General features: G+C 42.3%; 1 protein-coding gene across 7 annotated transcripts in view; it reads left to right on the top strand.

Annotated features, from left to right (window-relative positions):
* Nucleotides 1-27,380, top strand: part of DYNC1I2 (dynein cytoplasmic 1 intermediate chain 2) — a 172,193-nt gene that overhangs the window by 75,004 nt on the left and 69,809 nt on the right. For 4 of the 7 annotated variants that reach the window (XM_040357757.1, XM_040357763.1, XM_040357759.1 and 1 more), the window contains exons 6-7: nucleotides 13,265-13,324; nucleotides 15,529-15,644. In XM_040357757.1, the coding sequence (XP_040213691.1) occupies nucleotides 13,265-13,324; nucleotides 15,529-15,644 (176 nt within the window). The remainder of the gene's footprint in view (nucleotides 1-13,264; nucleotides 13,325-15,528; nucleotides 15,645-27,380) is intronic. The other 3 variants (XM_040357760.1, XM_040357761.1, XM_040357762.1) reach the window with 1 other exon arrangement.

Raw genomic sequence — 27,380 nt, 5'->3', positions numbered from 1 at the left:
TCAGCGTATCGTTGAGCGGGCATAGCGCATCTCATATGCGCTACGTCGACGTAACGCTGAGAGGCAAGAGCAGTATTCACAAAGCACTTGCTCCCTAAGTTACGGCGGCGTAGCGTAAATGGGCTGGCGTAAGCCCGCCTAATTCAAATTTGGAAGGTAGTGGGCGTGTTGTATTCAAATTAACCGTGACCCCATGTAAATGAATGGCCGAACGAACAGCTCATGCGCGCGCATGCTCACAATCACGTCGCATATACTCCCTAAGAAACGACGGCTCAATGCGTACGACGTGAACGTAACCTACGCCCAGCCCCATTCACGTACGACTTGCGTAAACGACGTAAAATACGACGGCTGTTCCAAAGTCCATACCCTAACATGATTTACCCCTGCTTTAGGTGCGATAACTTTACGTCGGACGTATACCTTACGTAAACGGCGTAGCTTACTGCGACGGCCGCAAGTACGTTCGTGAATCGGCGTATCTAGGTCAATTACATATTCGACGCGTAAATCAATGGAAGCGGCCAGCGTAAATATGCACCCAAGATACGACGGCGAAGGACGCTTACGTCAGTCGGATGGAGCCAGAATTCAGGCGTATCTGGTTTAAAGAATACGGCGCATAGATACGACGGCGCATCCGTGTACTTACGCGGCGTATAAGAAGTACGTTGGCGTAAGTCCTACGTGAATCTACCTCAATATGTTTACCTGCACATCTGGTCTCATTGCCCTTCCAAAATGAACTTATAGTTGATTGCTGAAGGTCTTCCCTAAGAACTAATTTTGCTTTCTCTTGAAGTAATGTAATAATATTCACAGTTGAATATGTCATTGCTTAATAAAGCTTGATAGAATTTAAGATATTTTGGAAAAGAAAAAAATGTAGGCATTGGTTCATCAAAATTCGCTCAGCGTACCGCTTTATAATTAAAAAAAGGTAGTTTTGGCCATCTGTATGTGGAAGAAGATGGGCGTGTTTGGGAATTTCTCCCCTGCTTTACACACAGGTAAGCCAAAGGGGTTTCCAGATCACTGACAACAATACTGAGGGTTATCAGATCTAATACAGCTGTGCCAGGAGAAAAATTGGAGCCCTAGTTTGGCTTTGTCCCCTGAATGAGTGTTTAGCCTTGACTGAGTGTACATTTTATTTCAGTTCATATTAAAAATATTTCAACGCCATAAAGAGGTTCATCTCTCTGGGGTGGAGATATACAAATACTGTAGCGGCTGACTTTTAATATAAGGACACCCACCTGTCCGGGGATCCAGTGCCATCCTTACTTAGGCTAGTTCTTCAGTAGTCTCCAGGTTGCCAGCACAGGCATCTTTAGTTTGGGAAGCTGGCTGTGACGACCGGCTTCCTACTGTGCATGCACGAGCTGTGCTGCGCTTTGTGGCATGTCCCAGAAAGATGCAGGGTGAGGGGGGATGACCTGCTGCTCTGATCAACTAGGCAATCTGAGCGGGAGGATGTACCTGTAAAAACAAGCTACCCCCCAAAAAATGCTGCTGCCAAATATGGTATATAGGGGGTGTGTGTGTGTGTGTGTGTGTGTGTGTGTGTGTGTGTGTGTGTGTGTGTATGTATGTATGTATGTATGTATATGTACAGTGTGTGTGTGTGTATATATGTATGTGTGTATATATATATATATGTGTGTGTGTGTGTGTGTGTGTGTGTGTGTGTGTGTGTGTGTATGTATGTATATGTACAGTGTGTGTGTGTGTGTGTGTGTGTGTATATGTGTGTGTGTGTGTGTGTGTGTGTGTGTATATATATATATATATATATATATATATATATATATATATATATATATATATATATATATATATATATATATATATATATATATATATATATATATATATATATATATATAAAATCTTGTGTGTCCACTCAACAGAGGTTCTGTATCTTCTTGCCAGTAAGGAGCAAGAATTGTTAAATATATGGAATGAAACCAGCTGCCAATCAGATGTCATTTAATTTCACTCACATGTGTAAAATATTATACGTTTCTGTGAGCTGTGACATACTGGCACCCAGAGGCACCTGCACATACCTGCACCACAGTTCTGTGTCCTCTATGTTGCCCAAATGTTAGACAATGCGTCCTCTGTCATAGGTATTGTCAGACCATGCCTCTAATCCCTTACGCATTTCAATTGGTCCATCATTATGATTGGTTGCCTCCCTGGCAAAGCTTTTGCTTTGATAACGTGCCGAAGCTTTGCTCTTTCTGAACACCCAAAATTTGGATTAGGTAGCTGCACTTCATGCTAAGGAGGCTTAGTTTTTCCCTGGGCATTCCCCAGGTTTTGTTGTTGGCTGCACTTCATGGCTTTCACTGTTCTTATATTTTTTTATTACATTTATTCACTTTGTGTTGAGCAGATACGATCTTCTGCCGGTCCTGGCCAGAGAGAGGTTGCACGCCACAATCCCACACCAGTTATCTGCATGGGATTGTTTTTTAGTGACATTACATTAGGGGTAGGCAACCTCGGCACTCCAGCCGTTTTGAAACTACAAATCCCATCATGCCTCTGCCTCTAGGAGTCATGCCTGTGATTGTCGGGGTCTTGCAATGTCTCATGGGACTTGTAGTTTCACCACAGCTGGAGGGCCAAGGTTGCCTACCCGTGCATTACATTCTAATCCAGATCTCTTAAATTCTGAGTATTGAACAGATCTTTCTGCCGTTTTTCTTTCGCAAAGGACCTGCATGTTTTTTAGCGGAGAACCCCTAGATATGTTTTGACTTCTCTTTCAATTACAACATGCACATCTGTTCTAAATTACAAAGCAGTGCCAACAAATTATAATGTTTTTAACAATTCTGTTACTAATTTTACTAACTGTCTGTAAGGTACCTTCCATTGTTTGGCTTTGTTAGTTGTGAAATTTTTCATATTTAATAATCTTTACCATTTCACAATCTCTAAAACGTGCGCCATGACAGTACTATGTTAGGTGAGTTAGTTAAGTTTTGAGCACCATTTTCCTGGTTTAGTCAATGGAAGGTACTTACCTAATGTAATGATCATATCTAACATGGTGGTGACCTGTGATGTGTATTAACTTCCTGCATGTGCTTGTTTTGCAGTTCCAGAAGTGCAGTTACCAAGAAGTAAAGCATATCTCTTTTTACTTTCTTAAAACATGCAAATTCATGTATATAGATGTTTTCTGAAAGAAAGCTAATATAAGAATATGTATAAAGACTCTGCACCACCAGTTGCTGATCAGTAACTCGCAAATCACACCAAAGTAGCACAGGATCCTTTCCCATTGTAGATTTGCACCTGCGAGGCATTGATGTGAATGGGCACCATTGGACACAATGTTATTCCCCCTGTGGCCAATCGGCGTGCCATCAAGTCTCCAGGGGCATGCACGCCCCCCCCAGTGGCTATCACCAAAATCACGTACAGGTATGCGATTTTGCGTAATGGTGCCGCCTTGCCGCAGTATATGTACCGCAGGCGGTCAGGAAGTGGTTAAAGGGCATCTACAGGTTGAATGTTTTGGTTCTAAAGGTTAAAGGGTTTTCAGCTTCATGCATTCTATGCATGAAGGTGACATGTCCTGCTCATGTGCTTATGTGCTCTGTGCACTGGTTTTACACAAAGCAGCCTTAATCCTCCTCGGGTCCCTCGTCGGAACTCTTGGCCCTTTTCTCCTGCCGAGTGCCCCCACAATATGCCGCTTGCAATGGGGGCACCCAAGCAGGCTTGTTCTCGAGCAGCGTGTCCATTCACACACACAGCCTTGGCTCAGACCCGCCCCCATCTCTCCTCATTGGCTCACTGGCTGTAATTGACAGCAATGGAAGCCAATGGTTTTCGCTGCTGTTTCAGCCAATGAGGAGGGAGAGTCCCGGAGAGCCGAGGCTCTTGTGCACATCGCTAGATCAAGATGGGGCTCAGTAAAGTATTATCGGGGGGCTGCTGCAGAGAGGTTTTTTTTTTTTTTAACCTTTATATACCTACATATAATGCATGAAGGTAAAAAACCTTGAGCCTTTAGAACCACTTTAATTATTGCCTGCCTGGACCACACGCATGTGTTTAATTACTTTAGTGAATTGACTTTAACACTGTTTATGCAGTATTTTTTTGAGGCAAATACCGCATAAACGGATAATGAATTGACGTTTTTAATATCGCATGTGATAGTTGAAGAAAAATGTGTCACATGACTCAATTATAGCATAAGACATCCTTTAGTGAATTGAGCCCATTAATGTGTATACATTTTATAGGCTAATGCCAGGCTATTCTGAACGGGCAAAATGCGCCACTACCCTTTATAGTCCTGAAACTTGACCCTCGTATTTCTATTGGACAGGATGGCAGTCCATCATAGTGATGGGCCAATAGGACTTTGGGAAGGCAGCAGGGTGTGAGCTAAATCTCACACAACCAGGAAGTGAGGAGTTTTGCTTGTTCAGAACAGTTCAGTAGTTGGGCAAAGCAGAAAGAGGAGAAGCCACAGGCCTGTAAAAACTGCTCAGTGCTAACTCCTACTTTAAGAAGAAGTGTTTTTTTTTTTTTATTTAAGCGGTCTGCAAATTATGATATTAGAGTGGTTGCATGAGATCTCATTTACTTTGCTTCTGTCAGCGTGCAATTAGCTTGCCTTATAGTGAAGTTGCTTAGAAGTTAAATTATGACTAACCATTTGTTTGTTGACTGTGGCCCACTGTTTTTCATCGATGCCCACAAGTAGAACTGGCATAATTTAAAAGTCACATTCTCACCACTGCAGGCAATTCTCTTGTGGGCACGGTTTAAGCAAATTCCACTTTAATGTGTATTTAAAGCTTAAAGAGTAAATGAATTATGACTGGACTAGAATCACATAGGTGGGCAGCAAGCTGGAATTGTGTCAAATCTCTAATTGCTGGATACAGCCGAGTGATGTAGATTGAAATATGGATTGTGTGACACATCAGTGCAAGGGGTTACTTTGTAATGTCACCCCTCACCCACTTCTAGTACATAAAAAGACTGGAGCCGCCATTGCAGAGCATGGGGGTTAAGCAGGCCTGCCCAATTCTGCTGGGCTGCTGAATTTATATTAGACGTATGGTGGGTTTCACATGAATTGACACATCGGAGCCTAAGGCTGTGATTAACCCATAATTACAGCCGTGTCACATCTTGGCAAGACTATCAGTACCACATCCCAGTGGAAATGCAGATTGCTTCCTTACCAAAGAACCGATGTGTTAGCCTTCTTCCTGTAGCAATAGTACCATTTCCTGCACATGTTTTCTGCTGTGGGCAATGTTACCAGATACTGATCATTCACACCCAGCATGTACGGGTCCTGCTTAGGATCACATGCTACAGGGGGATCGGATCTCACCGTGGATGAGAAACAGATTACAGCATTCACTTCAGTGCTGTGACAGACCCCAATACATCACAGAGGGTCTGCTGTATCACAATCGCTGTGCTTTTTGTATCCCCAGTGAATGCAATATGAACAGACATTTACGTTTTGCATGAATAGCTGGCTAATGAAAAATGCCAGACAAATGTAAAACACACGAGTGTATGTGTGTGTGTGTGTGTGTGTATGTATATGTGTATATATATATATGTATATATATATATATGTATATGTATATATATATATATATATATATATATATATATATATATATATATATATATATATATATATATATATATATATATAACCTTGGATTGAGAGCAACTTGGTTTGAGAGTGTTTTCCAAGACAAGCAAAATGTTTTTATAAATTTGGACTTGATAAACAAGCGATGTCTTGATATACAAATAGCATCATGTCACAACCGAGTATAAAAGAGAAGAGAGTCGCCTCTAAGTGTAGCAATATGGTTACATTTAATGAAGGTACAACATTTAGCAACTCACATGGTTGATGATTAAAAGAAGCACATCGAAGTATGTAGGCCTCCGGGGTAAAGCTGTCCACATAGGCCATCCTCCGCACTGCCGTTGATGTCATCCATTCCACTTTGCGCTACACGAGCGATTCAAGCCTTGCTTTTAGATCACTCTATTGCAAGGTAGTCTTTCCGGTCACGATTGCAGACTGACAGCGGTGAGAGACGGTGTTGCGGAGGACAGTCTATGTGGACAGCTTTACCCTAGATGCCTGCATAATTGGATGTGCCTGGGTTTCCATTATTTCTTATGGAGAAATCCGCTTTGATATGCGAATGCTTTGGATTACAAGCATGTTTCTAGAACAAATTATGCTTGCAATCCAAGGTTTTTCTGATTTTACACACACACACACACACACACACACAGGCACATAATTGTGAAGTGGAAGGAAAATGATAAATGGTTAAAACATTTTTTTACAAATAAATATGCGAAATGTGACGTGCATTTGTATTCAGCCCCTTTTTCTCTGATACCCTAACTAAAATCTAGTGGAATCCATTGCCTTCAGTCACCTAATTAGTAAACAGACTACGCCTGTGTGAAATTTAATCTCAGTATAAATACAGCTGTTCCGTGAAGCCCTCAGAGGTTTGTTAGAAAACCTTATGCTGGCCATACACTATACGAAAATTCAGCCGAAATTCGGTCGTTCAGACAGTTCTTTCGTTTTTCAAACAGTTAATGGGCACAAAATCGATAATCGTTGGGACATTTTTGAGCCGAAAAAACGAAGGACACATTTGGAAATTTTCTAACGAATGATAAATCGGAAGGTTAATGTGTTTGCTGTCCGAACTTTCTGCACTAGGTATATGTAAAAAAAACGAACCAATTTTTTTTATTTATGTCCACTGAAAGATTTATCGGTTACATGATGGCACTAGTGTTTGCGCTCACGACCGAACGTTTGTTTTTCGAAAGTTTCTATCAGATGATATTTCGTGGAGTGTATGGCCAGCATTAGTGAACAAACAGCATCATGAAAGCGAAGGAACACACTAGTCAGGTCAGGGATAAAGTTGTGGGGAAGCTTAAATCAGGTTTAAGGTTATAAAAAAATACATATAAATATTACCAAGCTTTGAACATCTCACGGAGCACTGTTCAAGTCATCATCTGAAAATGGAAAGAGTATGGCACAACTGCACACCTACCAAGACATGGCCGTCCATCTAAACTGACAGGCCGGGCAAGAAGAGAATTAATCGGAGATGCTGCCAAGAGGCCCATGGTAACTCTGGAGGAGCTGCAGACATACACAGCTCAGGTGGAAGAATGTGTCCACAGGACAACTATTAGTCGTGCACTCCAGAAATCTGGTCTTTGTGGAAGAGTGGCGAGAAGAAAGCCATTGTTAAAAGTAAGAAAGTAAGAATTCCCATTTTTCAGTTTACAAGAAGCTATGTGGGGCACACGGCAAATGTGTGGAAGAAGGTGCTCTGGTCAGATGAGAACAAAATGGAACTTTTTGGCCTAAAAGCAAAACGCTATGTGTGGCGGAACCCTGAACACATCATAGCCACCGTGAAACATGGTGGTGGCAGCATCATGTTTTGGGGATGCTTTTTTTTTCCCCATCAGGGACAGGGAAGCCAAGTCAGAGTTGATGGGAAAATGGATGGAGCCAAAAGACTTGAAACTGGGACGGAGGTTCACCTTCCAGCAGGACAACGACTCTAAACATACAATGGAATGGGTTAGGTCAAAGCATCTTCATCTGTTAGAATGGCCCAAAGTCAAGACATAAATCCAATTGAAAATCAATCTCTCTCTCTCTCTTCTTTCTTTCTTTCTTTCTTTCTTTCTTTCTTTCTTTCTTTCTTTCTTTCTTTCTTTCTTTCTCTCTTTCTCTTTTTTTTTTTTCTCTCTCTCTCTCTCCCTCCCTTTTTTTTTTTAAGGCCTAGCAGCAACTCCAGTTTTACTAACTTTTTGATAACTAACAAAAACTTTAAAACACTAATGTAATAACAATAAATTCAATTTTTACATTTTTAAATCTTCCTTCCAACATTCTCAACAGGCAGCTTCTGTTGAGAAACAGGCGAACGAACGCTCAATACTGCCTCATGTAACCAAAAAAGAGAAAAATATGGAGCTGCCCCCTTTTTTGCTTCAAACTCCTTAAAGCGGAGGTTCTGCTGGGAAACGTTTTTTTTTTTTTCCTGACTACTCTGCTGCTGTTCAAATACACATTTCTTCACTTACTAGTGCCGATCTTGCAGCCGCCACGATCGCGCTTTGCCAACAAAGGATGTTTTATAAAATGTTGCTGTGGACATTGCCATCTTCATTGAGGGCACCTTGAAGCCCTTCTGTATTTCTTCCGGGATGCGGCGAATGCTGATGTCCCAGCATTCACCGCGTAATCCCGCGCATGCGCAGTGTTGACGGCGAGTCGCGCCGTCAACACTGCACAGTTGCCATCACAACGGCCGGCGGCGTCCTGAACAGGCTGTAATGGCGATCGTTTGTTTACTATGGCGAATATGTATCCGCCCTCATCACATGACGCGCTTTGCGGGTCATGTGACCCGCTTCCCGCGTCACGTGACAGCACTGCTAGCGCGAGACTACACGCGCAGCTAGTTCAGTTGATGTGCTGTGATTGGCCCACACGTCACTGCAAGAACACCAGGCAAACAGCGCCCACGATGCACAGCGCCGTCGGGGAAAATAGAGACACGCCCACTCCCCGCTGGGATGGAAACCCGAAAGCACAGCACAGCAAAGTAAAGGTAAGGGACCATTGAAAAAAAAATTGACAACGCTATGATGCTTAAATGGGATGGAGTTTAAGGATGCTGAAAAGTTCATTTTAAGGGTGAACCTCCGCTTTAATAGGAATGACTTCTATAAGAAAGAAGACCATTCTGGGGTAGGTCACCCATGTCTTCAGAATCTTGGTATTTCATATACACCATCTCTGTCTGTCTCGTTTTTTAGACATGAGCAAAGGGAGTGGGGTGTTTTTATATTAAAACCCCCTCATTATCTAATAATTTAGAACAAATAATAAAATATTTTCAAGTCAAGATACCACTAGATGCAGGGAATGGTTGTTAAAAGTAGCCATTGGTCATTGCACCCTTTTTTAGGCGAGGTTCTTTTTTTTTTTTTTTACTCCCATGCTTATTCAGACACCGTAGAAAGCTGTTTTTTTTACCTTAGAATCCCCCAGTATACTGTGACTATCCAGATGCTTGTTAATAAGGACTTTTCATCACTATCATGCATAACTACCATTTGCATTAACATAAACTGTTTTGTAAGCACAGGCAAAAGTGATTAATTTCGAAATGCGTCCCTTGATACCATCTGGGGAAAAAAGACTTGGTCTTCTCTCATATTCCTGTTTTTCAAATATGTCTTAAATATGCTGATTCCTAAACTGGACAGCTGCAGTGAGTTACACAACCAGCCTGATTGTTGCAAATCTGGTGTTTGTAATGTTTGATAATCCTAAGCAAAAAAAGCCACGTAATTTCTAACTGTGACATCATAACTGTTCTTCATGGTGTCTCCTGAGAGCTGAGATCCCAGTATGTGAAAGACTGTAAAGAACAACACATTTTAGTCTTGCAATAGGTCTTCTCCGGTCAAAACAAATCTTTCACAGTTCCTGTGTAATTGCCACATTTTAAGTATGTTTGGAATATGAAGTCCATGCTCTCAAGGATTCCTTGTACCACACAGAATGCTTTGGCTTCACACAAAGCTAAGCTCCAATGTAAAGGCGATTTCACATATGTTTTGTATATATTTTCATATATTTTTTTTTTTTTATATAGAATTTTCACATTTGTTTTCAATATATTTTTGTTCTTCTATTCAAATAAAACGTTATTTTCTTTTCTTTCAATCTTGAATATGAGAAATATTGTACATAGACATTTTAATGTTTGATTCGCAGCCAGCATGTAACACTGCAGACGTCTTTACACATTAAGGCTCCATGCACACTGAAGCTGATAAAAGCTATAAAAAAACGCCAGTAGCTTTGCAGGGAGCCTTTCAACGTTTTTTTTTGCGTTTTTGCAACAGCTTTAATCAGCGTTTTTCAGTGTAGCTTTTTTTTTTATTTTTATAATTTTTTTCAATGGGTTAAACGCAAAAAAACGCTGGCACCTGCGTTTTCCAGCGTTTTGCATTGTTGATCTTTTTTTCCCGCCAAAAAACGGCACTTTGAACGCAAATTTCGGGCGTTCAGAAAAAACCCAATAAACTCCAAAGCTCATTAACACTAAAAAACGCCCAGGTGTGCATGGCCACATAGGCTAACATAGAGTTCAGTTTATGGGCTTTAAAAAAAAAAAGCCAAAACGCCAATAAACTGCAGTTTATCAGCTTCAGTGTGCATGGAGCCTAAGTAGGCTATCATTGGTTTACAGGGGAAAAAAAATAACCTGCAAAGTGCAGCAGCTCAAGATGAAAATACCCACTCTTGAAACTGACTAGCAGCCAATTTACACACATGCATTTTTTGCCAGCTGTGTTTTTTACCTTGAAATCAGTGGAAATGAATGTCATGACACACATCCGTGCATGTTGAGATGTGGTATGATGTACTTTAACTTGTAAAGTGCATTGCAACTCAAATTAAAATGAAAGTTCAACAGGCAAAGTGTGAATGGCCCCTAAGGCAGACCAAAGATAATGCAGTTTTTTTTCTTTCTCGCAACCACCGGTTGCAGGAAAGAAAATTGCTTCCTTCCCCCATGAACACTGACTGTGAATCTCTCCTGCAGTACTATTGTGTTATGCCAGTAATGGCATAGAATGCAGAAGCGGCCAGCCGATCAGGGGTGCCGCCCCCCTTAGTTTCCATGCGGGCACTGGACTCTTGGGGTAATGTGCCCGAACCCACCCACTTGTGACACTAGCGAATCAAGCCGCAGAGCCGCAACCAAGGAGGGGTGAGTGTAGACCTGGGAGGGGGAGTGGGAGTTTTCTGCCCCCCCCAAAAAGTTAAGCACCAGCCACCACTGATAGCAGGACCTAGTGTTTACAACCATGGACACGACCAGTAGGGATGAGTACAGAAGCTACAGTAGTATGGGTATAAAGGCAGTTGGCTTGTGACCTGGATGTGCCTCAACATGTGGAGCACAGAAGATTCTTCTTCTTTTTTTTTATTGGGGGGTGGTTTAAATTTGAGGTTGAATGGTGCCACCTGTCTCTTGCTATGGCATTCATCTCTTGTAAATATATTGATATCGGCAGTAAGGCGTGAAGTTGGATCTTAAATAAAGTGAAACTCCAGACCAAAACATTTTGGAGTAGATAAAGATTAGAACCTTGCCTGATTTTTCTATGCCTCCAATGAGTGAATTTCCACTTGCTTTCCCTTTCTGACACAACAGGAAGTGAAAAGACGTTGGCCCAATGTAATGGCAAACCCCTCCTTTGGTAGCTGTCCTAAAAATGGAGTGTCTATCTATACAATAGAGTCATGGACAGCATTCAAATCCTGACATTGGTTCCAACTACTCCCTATTCTACCTAAAATTTAAAGTGGTATTAAACCCAAAAGCAAACTTTTATTATATTGCTGCTTTTCTTTTTTTAAACTTTCTTTGCCTTATTACCTGGTGATCCTCCCAGTAAGCCTAGTTTTTCTAAACTAGCTGTCCTGCAGATGTAGTAGTTACAGGGTTAAGACAAACCATTTTCCACTCACAGGGGTGCGTATAACAATGTTTTTTTATTTATGTAAAACCTTTATCTCAAAAGTAAAAGTTTGCTGTAAGTTCTTACAAATTGTTACCCAGGGTTCAGCTTCTATTTGTTAGTCTATCTAAATCTGCCAGTACATCTAACAATCTCCTCCCCCCAGATTGACAATGTTGCTCTCCAAATGTGCCTATGCTGCTTTAGCCAGAGTGGGGGCACTCTAATACAGGAGACGTGTTACTGGCCAGATCACCAGGTGAAAACCGCATCTAAAAAAGACTTAAAAGAAGAAAATCAAATGCAGCCATCCCTGCTAGTGATTGGTTAGTTGCAAGTTATTTCATTTTTGTGTTTAATACAGCTTTAAAGGGCAAAGCAACAGGTTCACTTTAATCCCCCTGCCCAACAGCACATAATAATCTATTGTTCACTTAGAGAAGTCTCCCATGTAATCTAGGAGTAGCTCAAGCTCTCGTTTACACAGCGACGGATTCTTTTTATGTTGGGGCCTAGTCACAACAGCAGCTGCTTTCTAATGTGGCCACTGGTGTGCGCTGTGGAGTACGCAGTGTCGATGAGCTGATTTACAGCTCATTTCACTTTTTTTTATTTTTTTTATTATTAACAAAATTAGGCTTTGTTTACATCATATTACAATGCTGTTCAGTGTCCTACTCTATTCAGTGCACACCACCCCAGTGCAGTGGTGTTAACTGAACAAGTGGGACGTCAGGCAGTTTGCCTTGTCCCTGTGTTGGGACTGTGCATCTGGCCCTGAAGTTCACCATGCATGGGTGCTCAACTTTTGGCCCTCCAGCTTTTGCAGAACTACAAGTCCCATAATGCCTCTGCTTTTGGGAGTCACGCTTGTACTGTCATTGGCTTGCAATGCTTCATGGGACTTGTAGTTCCTCAACAGCTGGAGGGCCACAGGTGGAGAACCCTTTACAGTCTGATTGTAGATTCTCATTTTAGATCCTCCAACAACTGTTCGAAGGCTTGCCTGGTTGGCTACAAATTGATTAGATAGACTAGGTATATATTATTTTGTAAATCTAAAATTGATTACACGGTCAGATTATAACTCCTACGGTTACTATAACCGGGCCAGTTCTAGGCCCAGTATTGTCATGTGGAGTAGGTCACATGCCCCTCCATACCTAGACGTGTCGGATATTTTCCTTGCTCCCAGGACTTAATTGGAGCATCGGGGAGCCAAGAAATGGTGAGTGTGTTGCAGAAAAAAGGGGATTAAAGCAAACAATTTATCATTTTTTTGCTCCGCATGGGTAAACCATAGATTCCGTTAAGCCCTCTTACTGTACAGGTCAGATTCACTTTAGTGAAAATGGTTTGATATGTTCAAGTAAAATAGTTTTGTTGGCCATGTTTCTAAAGCATATTTTTTTTCTGTGTAGAAATCCGCTCTGAATGTTCTTTGGTGACATGTATTTATATATTATATTTGTCTTTACTACATGTTATTTCATTATGCTACTAACCACAGGAAGCTGTTCTCATCTAACCCATTCTAACTGCTTTATGTATAATATTTAACAAGTTTTGGTTTGTTTGCTGAACTAACGTTTGACCTTTTCCGCTAATGCTGCGTGGTTGTCTGCCAACCAATCAGGACACTGCATTGGGACACTGATCCATCAGTTCTTCAGCTTCACTCTGACCATGAACTGGGGTACTTCAATCTTTTTCTATCTGTTCTTTTACATTTTGCTTTTGGATTTGTACTTGTCATAGCTTATTGTAGTAAGCTTATTGTAGTAAAAAAGATAGTGGGTTTTATTATCTGTATTTTTGTTTTATTATCTGTATTTTTGTATCTGCACACATGACCCCATTGCACATGTACATCACTTCTCTTATTTGTATTAGGCTACTCAGCAACGATGAGCTCCTGCGTGTTTGCATCGTACACGTGCAGAGCCCGCTAGGAAGTCTGCACGGCGCTGCGCTAATCACAGCCAGGGAGACATTGTCCCGATGCTCGGCAGAGATCGGAAAATTTCTCCCTGGCTGCGCCGTGCAGATTTCCTGGCGGGCTCTGCACGTGTACGATGCGAACACGCTGGAGCTCATCCCTACTACTCAGTATCACTTGCTTAAGCATCATGACACTATTTTGAGTGCGAGCAGCTTCTGTCTATAATGCATAAAAATAATGATGGGGTTTGGGTTGAAAATGAGTCTGACCATGTTTGGTCAATGACATCAGTCGGGTTCCCCTGACCTGTTTGTTTACAATCAGAAACTGGTCAGGAATCTGTCATTTAGCAGTGGTAGCGCTACTGACTGACACTGAGGCCAGCCACAGACAGACCAAAAATCATCCAGTTCACCGGAATCTGCCAAATAGCGATTTAACTTCAGTACAACCAGCATGTTGGCTCTTTCGCATGCGATCACTGCCAGCGGCAATAGTCGCCAGTAATCATTGTTTTCTGGCGGCGGGAAACCTCCCACTTTCAGAATCCAATAGTGCAGCAGGAGGTATTTCCCCATCAAGACTGTGTTGGAAGGAAAATTAAGCGATTTTCTTTCCTTTAAATCTATGACTTGCTTAACAGACAGATTCCTGGTTGCTATTTGTAAGTAAATAATGTCCCTTTTTTTTTTTTTATAGGAGTACTTCATACTGTTCCAAAACGTTACATGCAGGTTTAAAGTCAAATTTTTATAGGAAAAAAAAAACATAATATACTGACCTGCTTTGTTGCAGTGGATTTGCACAGAGCAGCCCAGATCCTCCTCTTTTCGGGTGCCTCTTTAATGCTCCTGGCCCCTCCCTCCTGTTGAGTGCCCCCATAGCAAGCAGCTTGCTATGGGGGCACTGAAGCCGAGCTGCAGTTCCGTGTATCCAAGCAGACATGTCCCCCCTCTCTCCTGATTGGCTAAATGACTTTGACAGCAGTGGGAGCCATTGCGAGCACTGATCAGTTGCTGGTTTTCCAGCATGCTCAATCGACAGAAGCCGTCATGAAGCTGTACATATGGGCCGAAATTTGGGCGGTTCCTGCCGAACCGACTGTTTTTGCCACGTGTACCCGCTAGCAATAATTACTGTGTTCTTCTGGCAGCGACAACTCCCTGCAACCCCGCCGAACTCCTGCCGGGAGAGCACAATGGCTCTGTGGGAGGGATTCCCAATCAACACTGACTGGTTGCAGGAAAGAAAATTGCATCATCTAGGGCCTGCCTTAGTATTAAAAACTAGACCGGCACATATTTTCAAATTTTTATGTTACATTTTTTTCTTCATATAGTGATCACACATCTATGTTATCATTGTTAATCGTATATAATGTATCAAAAATCACATTGGCATTAAAAGCAGGCATTTGAGAGGTGTCCAAAATACCCCTCAAATGCCTATGCAAATGATACAATGGACAGCACGCTGTTCACGCTATTAGAACATAAAGCGTTGGCATTGCATCGCTTTAAAATTGAAGCCTCATGTCGAGTCGGGAGGCGTTTTGAAGCCTTTTAACACCTCCCATTCACATCTGTTAGCGCTTCGCAAACGATGTGGCAGGGCATTAAGATTAGTTTATTTCCTGTAATTGAATAGACATTTGTGGAGCGGTTTTAACACAACTTGGCACTCATCAAATGCTTCAAAACAGCCCATAGGACGTTTTGAGGAACATTTTTATCATTAATGCTTGTAAAATGCCAATCTAACGCCCATACTAAAGCTCATTAACGCGAGTCTAACACCCATACTAATGCTATAGGAGCGTTTGTTAAGCATTAAAGATGTAGTCAAATGTGAAGAGGCACTTATAGTGTATTGGATTCAGCCATGTCTTTATCCTTTCCTAGAATCTAGTAACTAAGGATAAGCTAGATGGTTCTAACCTGCTGTTTGACTCTTCCCAGACGTGGCCCCTTGAAGTTGGGCATGGCCAAAATCACTCAAGTGGATTTCCCTCCTCGAGAAACCGTCACATACACAAAAGAAACCCAGACACCAATCTTGACCCAGCAAAATGAAGGCAAGTCATGACTTTTTATTGTTGTTAGAATGTTACTTATGTCAACATGTCACATTTTTTTTCCCGCTGTACAAAGTTATTGAATTCACTTTGGGGTAGATGACAGGGAGTTGAATTTTCTAAATTTTCACAGTGTTAATCCTGCACATAACACAATCTTTGTCATAGGGTGGCTACGCTTACTCATTCCACTGTTTCTATGGAGGGAGACTTGGTTGGTTGTTCAGGCTGGACACCCTCTTCACCCTAATTTATATAGGGGTTGAGGGATTGGGAATTATTATTTTGTAGAAAGAAGATAACATTGGTCATGCTTTTAGTTCAGATTACAGAAAGTGACAATGACTTTGCATTTCTAACATGATCACAAGGTATTTTCTGTACTTGTTGAATGTGTTTTGGTCAATACGCCAAAGCAACACTTAGGAGGGGGGTGGGCCCAATCGGAGCTGCCATATAAGGCCTTGTTCATTAGGGCTCCAGCTTGTATAGGAGCAGTATGTAAAGCAAGCTTTGCAAGGCGTTTGGCACGCTCTGTGTAGCTTTGTTAAAATCTTTAAAGGATAAGTTCAGCTTCGAAAACATGTTCCTCCCGTTTTTACAGTGGAACATGTAACATGCTTCTGCAGCCACTCGGGGATCTGCTGCCTTTGTGTGACAGCAGTACAGAGAGAATTCTCCCTTACTAGCTGTCACGTTTTGAAAGAGTGCTGCTGTGTGGTGCTCCGCCCACACGACTGCATCATTTTTTTCCAGAGTTCCGTGAATGAACAAACTACAAGTACCAACATCCTTTGCAGCTGTCGGCTTGTAGTTCTCAATGAACTACCACGGTGCTGTTAAGCGATGTCCTGCATGGCATCAGCAATCTGTTGACCGCTGCTGCAATCCTATTTCAGGCTCCTAAAAAAAAGGGGGGGGGGAAGGGGCGAATGCACCTGTTACCTGCAAAAAAAATTGTGCATTTATTTATTTTAAAGGTGAACTCATCCTTTAACCTTTTCGCTGCCAGGCCCCTACATAGTACAGTTCTGCTTGCCTATCTGTGGGCCCAGGAGTGATATGGCGGGCGCTGGCAGCTGGAGGGGAAAGGAGAAGAGTGGACACACATCCGCTCTACTCCCCTTCTTGTGACCCGGAAAGCAAATCTATGATGTCACTTCCGGGTCGGCCTCTCTGTGTCCCCAGCTAGCTTAGCCAGGAAGTTATGTATGGAAATGCAAAACATTCAGTGGAGGCCAAAGGATACATGTCTTCTCATTAAAGAGAACTTGTCGCCTAAAACTAATCACCCTATGTGAGGAAAATAAAATGTTTAAGTAAAAAAAGTTTTGCAAAAAAAATTGTTACACCAAAGCGCATAAAATAACCACCACCCCAAGATTTTTTGAGGCACCCTACCCCCACATATACGCACGTTGATTGTGATACATATGTTACATATCGCTGTGCACGCTGGAGTGAGAGCAATAATTCTAGCCCCAGACCTCCTCTGTAACACTAAACTGATACCTATAGAGCAGTGGTCATCAACCCTGTCCTCAGGGCCCACTAACAGGCCAGGTTTTATGTATTACCTTGGGGAGATGCAGACTAGAATACTGCAGTCACTGAGCAGCAAATTATATCACCTGTGATGTATTTCAGTTATCATGTAAACCTGGCCTGTTGGTAGGCGCTGAGGACAGGGTTGATAACCACTGCTATAGAGGGCTTTTGAAGCATCGCCTTTAGAAAATATAGAGTACTGAAGTTTGCCGCCATTTCACGGGCGCACACAAATTTAAGGTTTGACGTGTTGGGTATCTATTTAATCGGCGCAACCTCGTCTTTTATATTTTACCTAAAATGTGGTCTTCCACATTTTGCATTGGTCTTCCCTAAAAGTCACTTTAGTGTGTTTTGTTTATTTCAGTTTCCTAGACCTTTGTGGTAATAACATGTGACATTAAAAATTCGAACTACCACTATTTTATTTTCTAGGTAGTCTGCTTTCAGAAAAAATTATACGTTTGGGGGGTTTTGTGTAATCTTCCGGCCTATTTTTTATTTTTTTTAAACGTGTCCAAAAAGGGTTAAAGTACCACTCGGGTTCAGTTTCAAAGGGGGTTAAAGAATAACTAAACCAAAGAACAAAAATGTAATACCTATCGCAGTTTGTCAGCCAATAGATGTGGTTGCATTCGTTTTCATTTTCACTAACATTTTCAGCAAGTATAGAAAATACATGTTGATCATGCCAGAAATGCAATGTCCCTGTCAACTACTAATCCCATCGACTCACATTTAATATAGATGAACATACGCAGACCTGTTTGAATTCCAGTCTGCCTATCAGACATGGCTTCTTCCATAGATACAGTGGAGAGAGTGAGCGTATACACCCAGGGTCAGGAAGCGTGTTATTCACAGGATTGCCAGGTGAAAAGAGAGGATTTTATACCCTGGAAAAAATAGAAAAGAAGTTCAGCCACCACATTTAAAGCGGAGTTCCACCCAAAAGTGTATCTTATTCCTCCCCCCCCCTCCGGTGCCACAATTGGCACATTTCGGGGGGGCGGACAGGATATCTATGACAGGTATCCTTTCCCACTTCCTGCCGTGGAGCTGTGACATCACTGCTGGGCTCCCACCTTCTCCCCTGGCCGCCAGGCCAATAGGAGAGAAGAGCGGGGCCTTGCACATGCGCAGTAGGGCTCCCGGTGTGAAGCCGAAAGGGTACACTGCCGGGTTCCCCTACCCGCAATGGCGACGGAGCACCCGACAGCCGATGTACACATCAGCTGCAGGTGCCGACATCGCTGGACTCCAGGACAAGTAAGTGTCCATTTATTAAAAGCCAGCAGCTGCAGTATGTGCTGGCTTTTAATTATTATTTTATTTTTTCAAGGCCGGAACACCGCTTTAAGGACTGGTAAGCTACTGTATAATAAATATTTGATTTTTGTTTTCTTGTAAATATGCTTTAAACACTTGCACATCATATAAAAAGCTATATTTTCATTGGTAAGGATTAAAAATGAATAGACCTTGGCCTTTTTGTCACCGTAGACAAAGCAAACCTATGCTTCGCCACCAAATAAAGAAAAACAGGCTGTGAAATAAAATGTGATGTCGCACGTGACACGGTTTACGCATTATATATGTATGTATTCATTTGCTTTTAAAAGCTGTTAAGTTGAGAAGAGATAAAGTGATCTTACGCCAGGGTTCAGAGACAGCTCTTAGGAAATGCAGCTGGAACAACGGAGCTCTCAGTGAAATAAATGAACATACTTTTTTTTCTTTTATTCTTAGATGCATCTGTAAATAACTGTGTGACAGGCACCTGAAATGATCTTGTGAGCGATCGGGAAGGGAGTTTGAGATTAGTGTAGGCACTGTGGAAACGTGTATACCCCATACTCCATAGAGAAGTCTGTAGAGGGGTTAGACCACAGCTGTGCGCTGCAGCGTAGAGCCGGGCACAAAATCCCTTTTATTTATTCACTGTTTGAGCATAGTAATAATAATGTTTATTTATATAATGCTCATCTCTCAGCAGGAATCTAAAATCACTCGCAGTTACAAGTAAAAACCTGAAAATGTACAAAGAGAACAAACACAATATAAAGGATATAAAAGAACAGCGAGCAGTGAATGGAAGACATTTGTGATCAAACTGATCATAGTAAATAACCACACACAACTTGGCTTTCAGAAACCGGCAGTGACTGATTAGGGCTTGCTGGAGAACATTGTTTTCCTATATGGAAAGGTGTCTTACAGCTGTCAAGCATTCATGCATTTAGGTGTAAGTAACTTATTTAATAGTAAACAGCAAAGTAAAGAAACTTCTAGAAAACTGTGCTGTATTTTCCACATTACTACCGTATTTATCGCGGTATAACGCGCTCCCGCGTATACCGCGCACCCCCAAAGTTGACCCGAATCCTGTGGAAAAGGTTTTTTTTGTACTTACAGTTTTGGTGTCTTGCGTGGCGTCCATCGGCGGCCTCGTCCGGTCCGGCGTTCGTCTGCGGCTTCGGGTGTCCTCTTCGGCGGGTCCGGCGTTTTTCTGTGGCTTCGGGTGTCCTTCGGCGGGTCCGGTGTCCTCTTCGGCGGGTCCGGCGTCCTCGCGGCGTCCTCCCCGCTCGTTTCCCGCGCCGAGTTTGAATACTGCGCCGACATATACAGAGCGCAGTACACTCGTGTATTGTCGGCAATGCTCGGCTACCCGCGCTGACGTCCTGTACGTCCAGGACGTGAGCGCGGAAGGTGCCGAGACTGCCCGACTATACCCGAGTGTACTGCGCTCGGTATATGTCTGCGCAGTATTCAAAACTCGGCACGGGTATCGGTGTATACCGCGCACCCACAATTTTGCCCTGATTTTCAGGGCAAAAAAGTGCGCGATATACGCCGATAAATACGGTATATATGCACCTGGATGTAACGGCAGACATCTATGGATGTCTTCAGATCCCAGTAGACACACCTCAGATAAGGGGTTGACGGCACCAGGGTTAATTACTTGGTATTCCCAACCAACCCCTGTAGTTTTCTTTAGAGTATTAGTTCTGTCTGTAGATAAAAACAAGCTTTGCAGCTTTGATTAAAGTTGAATAATGCCCTTGCTATAAGTGTAGGCCTTTTACGTACTTTAAGTACCAGATGTTCTGCTTTCATGATGAACTCCGGTATCAGAGTTTTGGGGGTGACCGATTACTCCCCAGATATGAAAAAATTTGCGAATGAAAATAAATGCTGAGTTTCTCACTAAAGCTAAATTTTAAGGTCCCCCCAAGTTTTTATATTTCTACAGTGACGTCAGTTTTATAAGATTTTAACAAGTTTTCTTTAATGCCGTCTTTAACGATTGAAGTTGAATTATCGCGGGCAGGTGACAGGTAGATCGCGAACAGGTCCTTGTGTTTTTCCCCCACGGCTGCGGACTGCGCAGGCGCACACTCAAACACTGCGTGGCTAGAGTTACATCCAGCTGAGCTCCCACCTGCCTCTTCTGCTAGTACTGTGATGTGATTTCTGGCTCACTAGCTGCGTCACTTCTGGCTTTCAGATGGCCCCTTCCCCAGGACTCTGGTGGCTGCCAGAACTACTTGCAGTGGCATCTCCTCCAGGGGACACCTGCCCATAGTGCCACTTTTGTCTCTGGACCTGGGTACGGAGTCATTCTATGCTCCAAGCTGGTGGAACACACTAAGACCTCTGCCAAGTACATACAAGCTGCAAACTTTTATTCAAGCATAATTGGATTTGCATGTGATTGCATTACCTTAGTAAATGGAGGGCCAGAGAGGGTTGGAGCCAGAACATGCGGCTCTGCCATGGCCGTTTCCCTGCGCCACTCTGCATAAGGAAATAACTTTTGTGCCTTCCCAATGCTTTACACTCTTGACCTCCCTGTGCCCTTGTGACCCCCCCCCCCCGTACCGTTTTCCCCCTGATCCCGCAGTACCGTTTTCCCCCTGATCCCGCAGTACCGTTTTCCCCCTGATCCCGCAGTACCGTTTTCCCCCTGGGAGCCCCCCCCCCCCCGTACCGCTTTTTCTCATGAACCCCCAGTACCGTGCTCTCCTTACCTCCCAAGTACCATGCCCTCCTGAACCCCTGTCCTCTGCCCTGCTACTCCCTATATACTGCTCTTGATGCTGCTGACCTCTGTACACTTCTCTTCATCCCATTTTACCTCTGTACACTGCCCTACCTAATATTGACCTCTGTGCACTTCCCTGCATAATAAAAAAAAATCAATCTGCAGTACCAAATGTTCTGCTTTAATGATGAACTCCGGCATCAGACTTTTGGGGGTGACTGATTACTCTCCAAATATGAAAAAAAAAATGTGAATGAAAGTGAAAGCTGAGTTTCACACTGAAGCTAAATTTTAAGGTAGGCTACGTTTTTATATTTTTACAGTGATGTTGGTTTTATAAGATTTTTCAAAGTTTTCTTTATGCCATCTTTTTGTTTTTTTATATAAACGGTTCTGCACCCTGGTGATCTTCTCTTCCATGTTGTCCAGGTATATCTCACAACCTTGCAAAGGTTGCCTACCTCTGGTCTACACATAGAGTAAGGGCATTATTCCGCTTCAGTCAAAGCTAAACCATTTTTTTTTTTATTGCAATGTGTCATGGGACTTGTAGTTTCAAAACAGCTGGAGGGCCGAGGTTGCCTACCTCTGTTCTAGAGAATATGAATGCTTATGGAGTATTCAATTTCCATCCTGATACTTCTCTCCCATTGCCAGACTTTTAGCAGTACTTTAAAATCTTAGGGCCAGATTCAGATCGATCAGCGGATCTTTAGATCCGCGTAATCTATCTGATTTAAGATCCGCCGCTGCAAGTTTTGGAGGCAAGTGGGTAATTCACAAAACACTTACCTCCAAACTTGCAGCGGCGGATCATAATTCCTCCGGCGGAATACAAATTCCGTGGCTAGGGGGAGTGTACTATTCAAATCAGGCGCGTCCCCGCGCCGATCGAATAGCGCATGCGCCGTCCGGAAATTTTCCCAGCGTGCATTGCTCCAAATGACGTCGCAACGACGTCATTGGTTTCGACGCTTACGTAAATGACGTCCATCCGTATTCGCGAACTACTTGCGCAAACAACGTAAAAAATTCAAATTTCGGCGTGGGAACGACGGCCATACTTAACATTGGCTGCGCCTCATAGAAGCAGGGGTAACTATGCGCCGGGAAAACCCTTACGTAAACGTCGTAAAAACACTGCGTCGGGCTCGCCTAAGTTCGTAAATTGGCGTATCTCGCTGATTTACATATTCTCGGTGTAAATCAGCGAGAACGCCCCCAGCGGCCATTTTTAAATTGCAGTTAAGATCCGACGGTGTAATACAGTTACACCGGTCGGATCTTAGGCATATCTATGCGTAACTGATTGTATGAATCAGTCGCATAGATACGACCGGCCTAACTCAGAGATACGACGGTGTATCAGGAGATACACCATCGTATCTCTTTGAGAATCTGGCCCTTAGTTTATATAAATCAATTTTTGACCTCCATGACTAGGATGTTCACATATTGTCAACTTTACCTCCTCTACTAGCAGTTCCCTTCTAAATGAGAAAGGTGTTTGGAAAGAGGAACTTTAGTCAAACTTGTTACTTTTGTCATAACAATAGTAATGATAATGTAAAGCTGATGGTTATGATGTGCATAAATTACAACTGATTCTGTTACACCTGCCATAGCTACTACTTGAACCAATACTATGGGGTTGATTTACTAACACTGAAGAGTGCAAAATCTGGTGCAGCTGTGCATGATGGCCTATCGGCTCTAACATAAGCTTGTTCAAATAAGGCATTTGTTACCCCAACATTTCCTATTCCTGATATGTGTCTGCTGTACTATGTATTTGTATTTGCATGAGAAAGTATCCTGCTCTTTGTATTGCTTTCTTTGTGTGAAATCCCTGGTGTTCCTGCTAGTCCCTCTGCTTTCCTACTAAAAACTGACCACACTAAGCAGAAGAACACTGTGGTCGGTTCTCTAGCTATGCTGGGAACTGCTCTCCAATGATCAGACTTGTCCTGACACGCCTCCGCTTCACAGCCATTTACTGGAATGTTCAGTGTGCTGCTGCTTCTCTTCCCCAAGCTCTTATGCAGCTGAGAACAGAGGGAACGTGATCACTTATTAAAAAAAAAAAGAGGGTATTTATAATGTGTGTTTTTTGTATAGATATATAAAAAAATGTTTTGCCTTTCATTTCTATTTTAAACTGAATAAGTTGTTTTACAAGGTGATTGTTTACAATCGCTTTAAGCTTTGGCAAAAAAACTTGGAGGCTGGTTTCTATGCAGAGCTACACCAGATTCTGCGCTCTCCAGTTTTATCAACCCTGATGTCTCTTTTCTCTGTTCCCTGAAAATGTTCTCTATAGCTGTCTACAGTACTACATTTTTTTAAATAAAAAGGCAATTTCATACTTTAGATACTTGACGATCTGCAGGTGTAACTGGCTGAAGTTACTATCGCTATTTCAAAATAAATCGCAGACTAATTTTACTGAGCTATAACAAGCGTTCTTTGCCAGAACAACCCGTGTTTTCACTGAGAGCTGAAATGAACATCCACAATAAGACTCATGGCAAATAGGTGTTCTAGATTAATAGATTGAGCCTTCTTGTAGTATTACTTTTGACAGAAAACAAACTTCAGGAAAATGAATTCTAAATCCTTGGCAAAGGTAATTGCCTAAAGTGACACTAAACTCTGGTTTAAAAATAAAAATCTATATATTTTTGCTCATTCTTCATGGTTCCAAGGTATGTGGGAACATAGCCTCCCCCTTTTGCTTGCTTATAGGATGGACTAGTGGATGTTTATTCTGCGAAGGAATGGTACTACTCAGGGCAGTGACAGGGCGGACTTTTCAGGCAATAACAAGGACATAGAGTTTTTTAGAAAAATATATAAGTTTAATTACAAAATACATAAAATAAATTTCAATAAAATATGATGAAAAAAATAATAAAGAATGCAGTCAAAAGCAGTGTTTTCAATCGTCTCGCCTACGCGTTTCGCCTAGCGGCTTCTTCAGGACGAGTTTTGAGAAAATGTTTTAGACACTAGAGTATTGCTGATTTCAAATCAATTGAATTGTTAGCCATCCACGTGCGTCGAGGACCAGGTGGAGTAAAGGATGTACAGGTGAGATCAATGGTGGTAAAAGCCCATTGAGAGGAGAAAAAAGGGTCTCTTATGGCTAGCAACAAGTCATTATGTATCAGAATACATCAATAAGTGGGTTCTGACATAAAGGTAAAAACCAAATCAAACCGGGACCAGTGAGGCAAGGAGCAGATGGAGAGAGCCAAAGGGGAAACAAATCCAGCCATAAGGCAGCCAACACTGCTGTGTCTATTGGTGGACAATCCAAACAAGTGGAAGCCTCAATGTGGAGAGATCCTTGTGTGTCCCGGGGGGTAGCCTGTGCTGCACGCCCAAAGGCAGGGCGTGCAGCACAGGCTACCCCCCAGGGGTTACTGGGCTGCTTTCAAACTGATCCACAGGTGCAGAGAAGAGCATCTGCGGGTTACCTGCACTGAGCCATAGACTTCTATTACCTGGGAGTTTGAGCTTTCTGAAAGTGCACCACACCTACAGGATATAATACAAGTCTATGGCAAAGTGCAGCTAACCCGCAGGAAAGCAGCCTTAGGCCCCTTTTACACAGTCAGTCCGACCAAATCGGACCCTCCATTGACCTCTAAGGAGTGGAAGATGTAAATCGACTTGTGTCGTTTACAAACACCTACTTCCAATCCAATCCGCAAAAAAAAAAATAGAGTAGTGTGGTCTCCATAGAGCCAAGTGGACTGCCATCCACCCGCTCTGCTCATTGTGGCCCGTGACCGGTTACCAAGTCACTTAAGTGGTCCTTGCTCTTCAAAAGGTTGGGCACCCCTGCTGTAGTGGCTGACTTGTAATAACCTCTTATTAATTTCTGGATCCTCATCCAGCACCGTCCTTACCCGGGCCAATTCTTCACTAGCCTCTGGGTTCCTGGTGCCAGCATCATAACTGTGGGCAGCTAGCTGTTCTAATTGCGGCTTCACAGACAGCTGCCCACTACACATGCATGAGCTGTGCTGCACTTGAATGGCCCCCAGAGTCTTCTAGGACCTATGGCGTGTCCCAGAAGACTGTGGGGAGGGAGGGGAGAACTTGCGCTAGGATCAGCTAGGTGATCTGAGCAGAAGTTGGGACGGGTACCTGTCAAAACTAGGTTCCTCCCAGAGATTTTTTTAGTTCAGATGCTGAAGAATAGAGATCAAGGACTTGTAACGTTGCGGGCAGCAGGAAGAGTTTTTAAAACGCTTTGGCTTGTAAAGGATTTCAGAGGCCTTACATATTACACTTCTATTTCCCAAATATCTTGGAGTTATCTTCCTTAAGTTCTTTCTTAATAATTAAACAGAGTGTTTAATAAATAAGTCGAAGTATCGTTAATTTTATAGATTTCCATGTAACCTCTATACTGAGCGATGGAGGGAATGCAAGTAACCCTGCCACAACGGTAGTACTGATCACCCATTAGCTCCCATGTATGACATTATCTTTGTATCCCGCCACTTCTTGTCATTTATTCTTTATTTTAATAGAAGGCTCTTTTTAATTGAACTCAATTTTCCCATTAAGCTTTTGTTTTACAGAATTAATCTAAATTCCGACTTGGAGCATGCAGAGAGCCTGTGTTCGTCATGCATAAAGAATAGGTTATCCGCGGGATTGCCTGCCTGCATTTCTCTCTGACATACTGACGTGCTGTAAATATACATATCTTAATGCCCTTGTTTGTGCATAGCAGTCTCCCCACCCCCCTCCCTTCCATCGGGCATGCCCAAAATCTTAAATGAAATCTTGCTCGAAAAACCTTGATATGAAGACACCTTGAGCTTAACAAAAGGCACCCATTTCACAGATGATTTAACTTTGATTAACCTGCTCTGCAGCAAAATATTATTCAGACAACTGGAATTTTGCTCTATAGTGTTATTGCCGTCTGCAGCCTAATTTCCAGAGCTGTTTTACCTTCCATCTCGCCAAAATACATCACAATTTTGATGTTATCTCAAAGTAAAAATTCATCGGTTCATTAAACCAGGCTTTAGCATCTATTGACAAGAGGTTTGTCATTCCTTAAGGCAACCGCTACTTTGCTGCCATTTTTACTATTCCGCATGTAACCTTAGATCTGCTGTCAAAAAAAGCATGGAGTTAACCACTTAGGAAACGGCAATGAATATTCATTGATACATTGACGTGACACTTGGGGTCTTAACAGCTTGGAAGTTCATTCAAAGTTTTTTTTTTCTTTTTCTTCCCCCTCATCTTTATTTTACATCTATTATGCATTGCACTTTAACTGAAGAAAGGGAAAATTTAGATGCAAAAATACCTAGAGGGTGAATACATAATTTTAAAAGCTAGGATATGATGGTCTTGCATTAAAACACTCACTCGTTGTTATTTTAAGGAATTTTTGAAAGATCATCTGGAAAGGTTGATAAACAAATTTTCTTTAGGTCTGCTTATATGTGGCCATATTTTAACATTCTATACAGCCATACATATGCATTCTATACATCCTGAAGTATTACTATGACTGCTTCCAGTTTTTGTTTAACTTTTTGGTTTCCTGTTTCACGTTTTGGTTATATTTTTTTTAATTCATACATTTAAATGGTCGTCTCTATTTGTTAAAATGTATTTGGTGTTCCCTCCTTAAAGTGGTCCTACCATTAAAATGGAACACCGCAGAACGAGTGGCAAATCTGAATAGGGAACAGGCACGATCACCAGGTGAAGACAACCATAGGAAAACTTTTGGGGGGGGGAAATGAAAGCACACAAATAGATATTATGTTACACATTTAGATAAAATTTAAAGTTTTTAGAGCTTTTTTTTTTTTTCTGTTTGTGTCCATTTGAGGGGGCTATCTTGACTTCCTGTCCTGGAGAAGCAATAGTAAGACCCCTTTCACACTGAGGCGTTTTGCAGGCACTATAACGTTAAATATAAATTGTGTATGTGTGTGGTTTTTAGCAGAGACCCTAGGACAGTGATGGCGAACCTTGGCACCCCAAATGTTTTGGAACTACATTTCCCATGATGCTCCACTGCACTGCAGAGTGCATGAGCATCATGGGAAATGTAGTTCCAAAACATCTGGGGTGCCAAGGTTCGCCATCACTGC

This window comes from Rana temporaria, chromosome 6 (genome assembly GCF_905171775.1).
Source record: "Rana temporaria chromosome 6, aRanTem1.1, whole genome shotgun sequence".
Taxonomy (NCBI): domain Eukaryota; kingdom Metazoa; phylum Chordata; class Amphibia; order Anura; family Ranidae; genus Rana; species Rana temporaria.
This window is presented reverse-complemented; position numbering and strand designations above follow the sequence as displayed.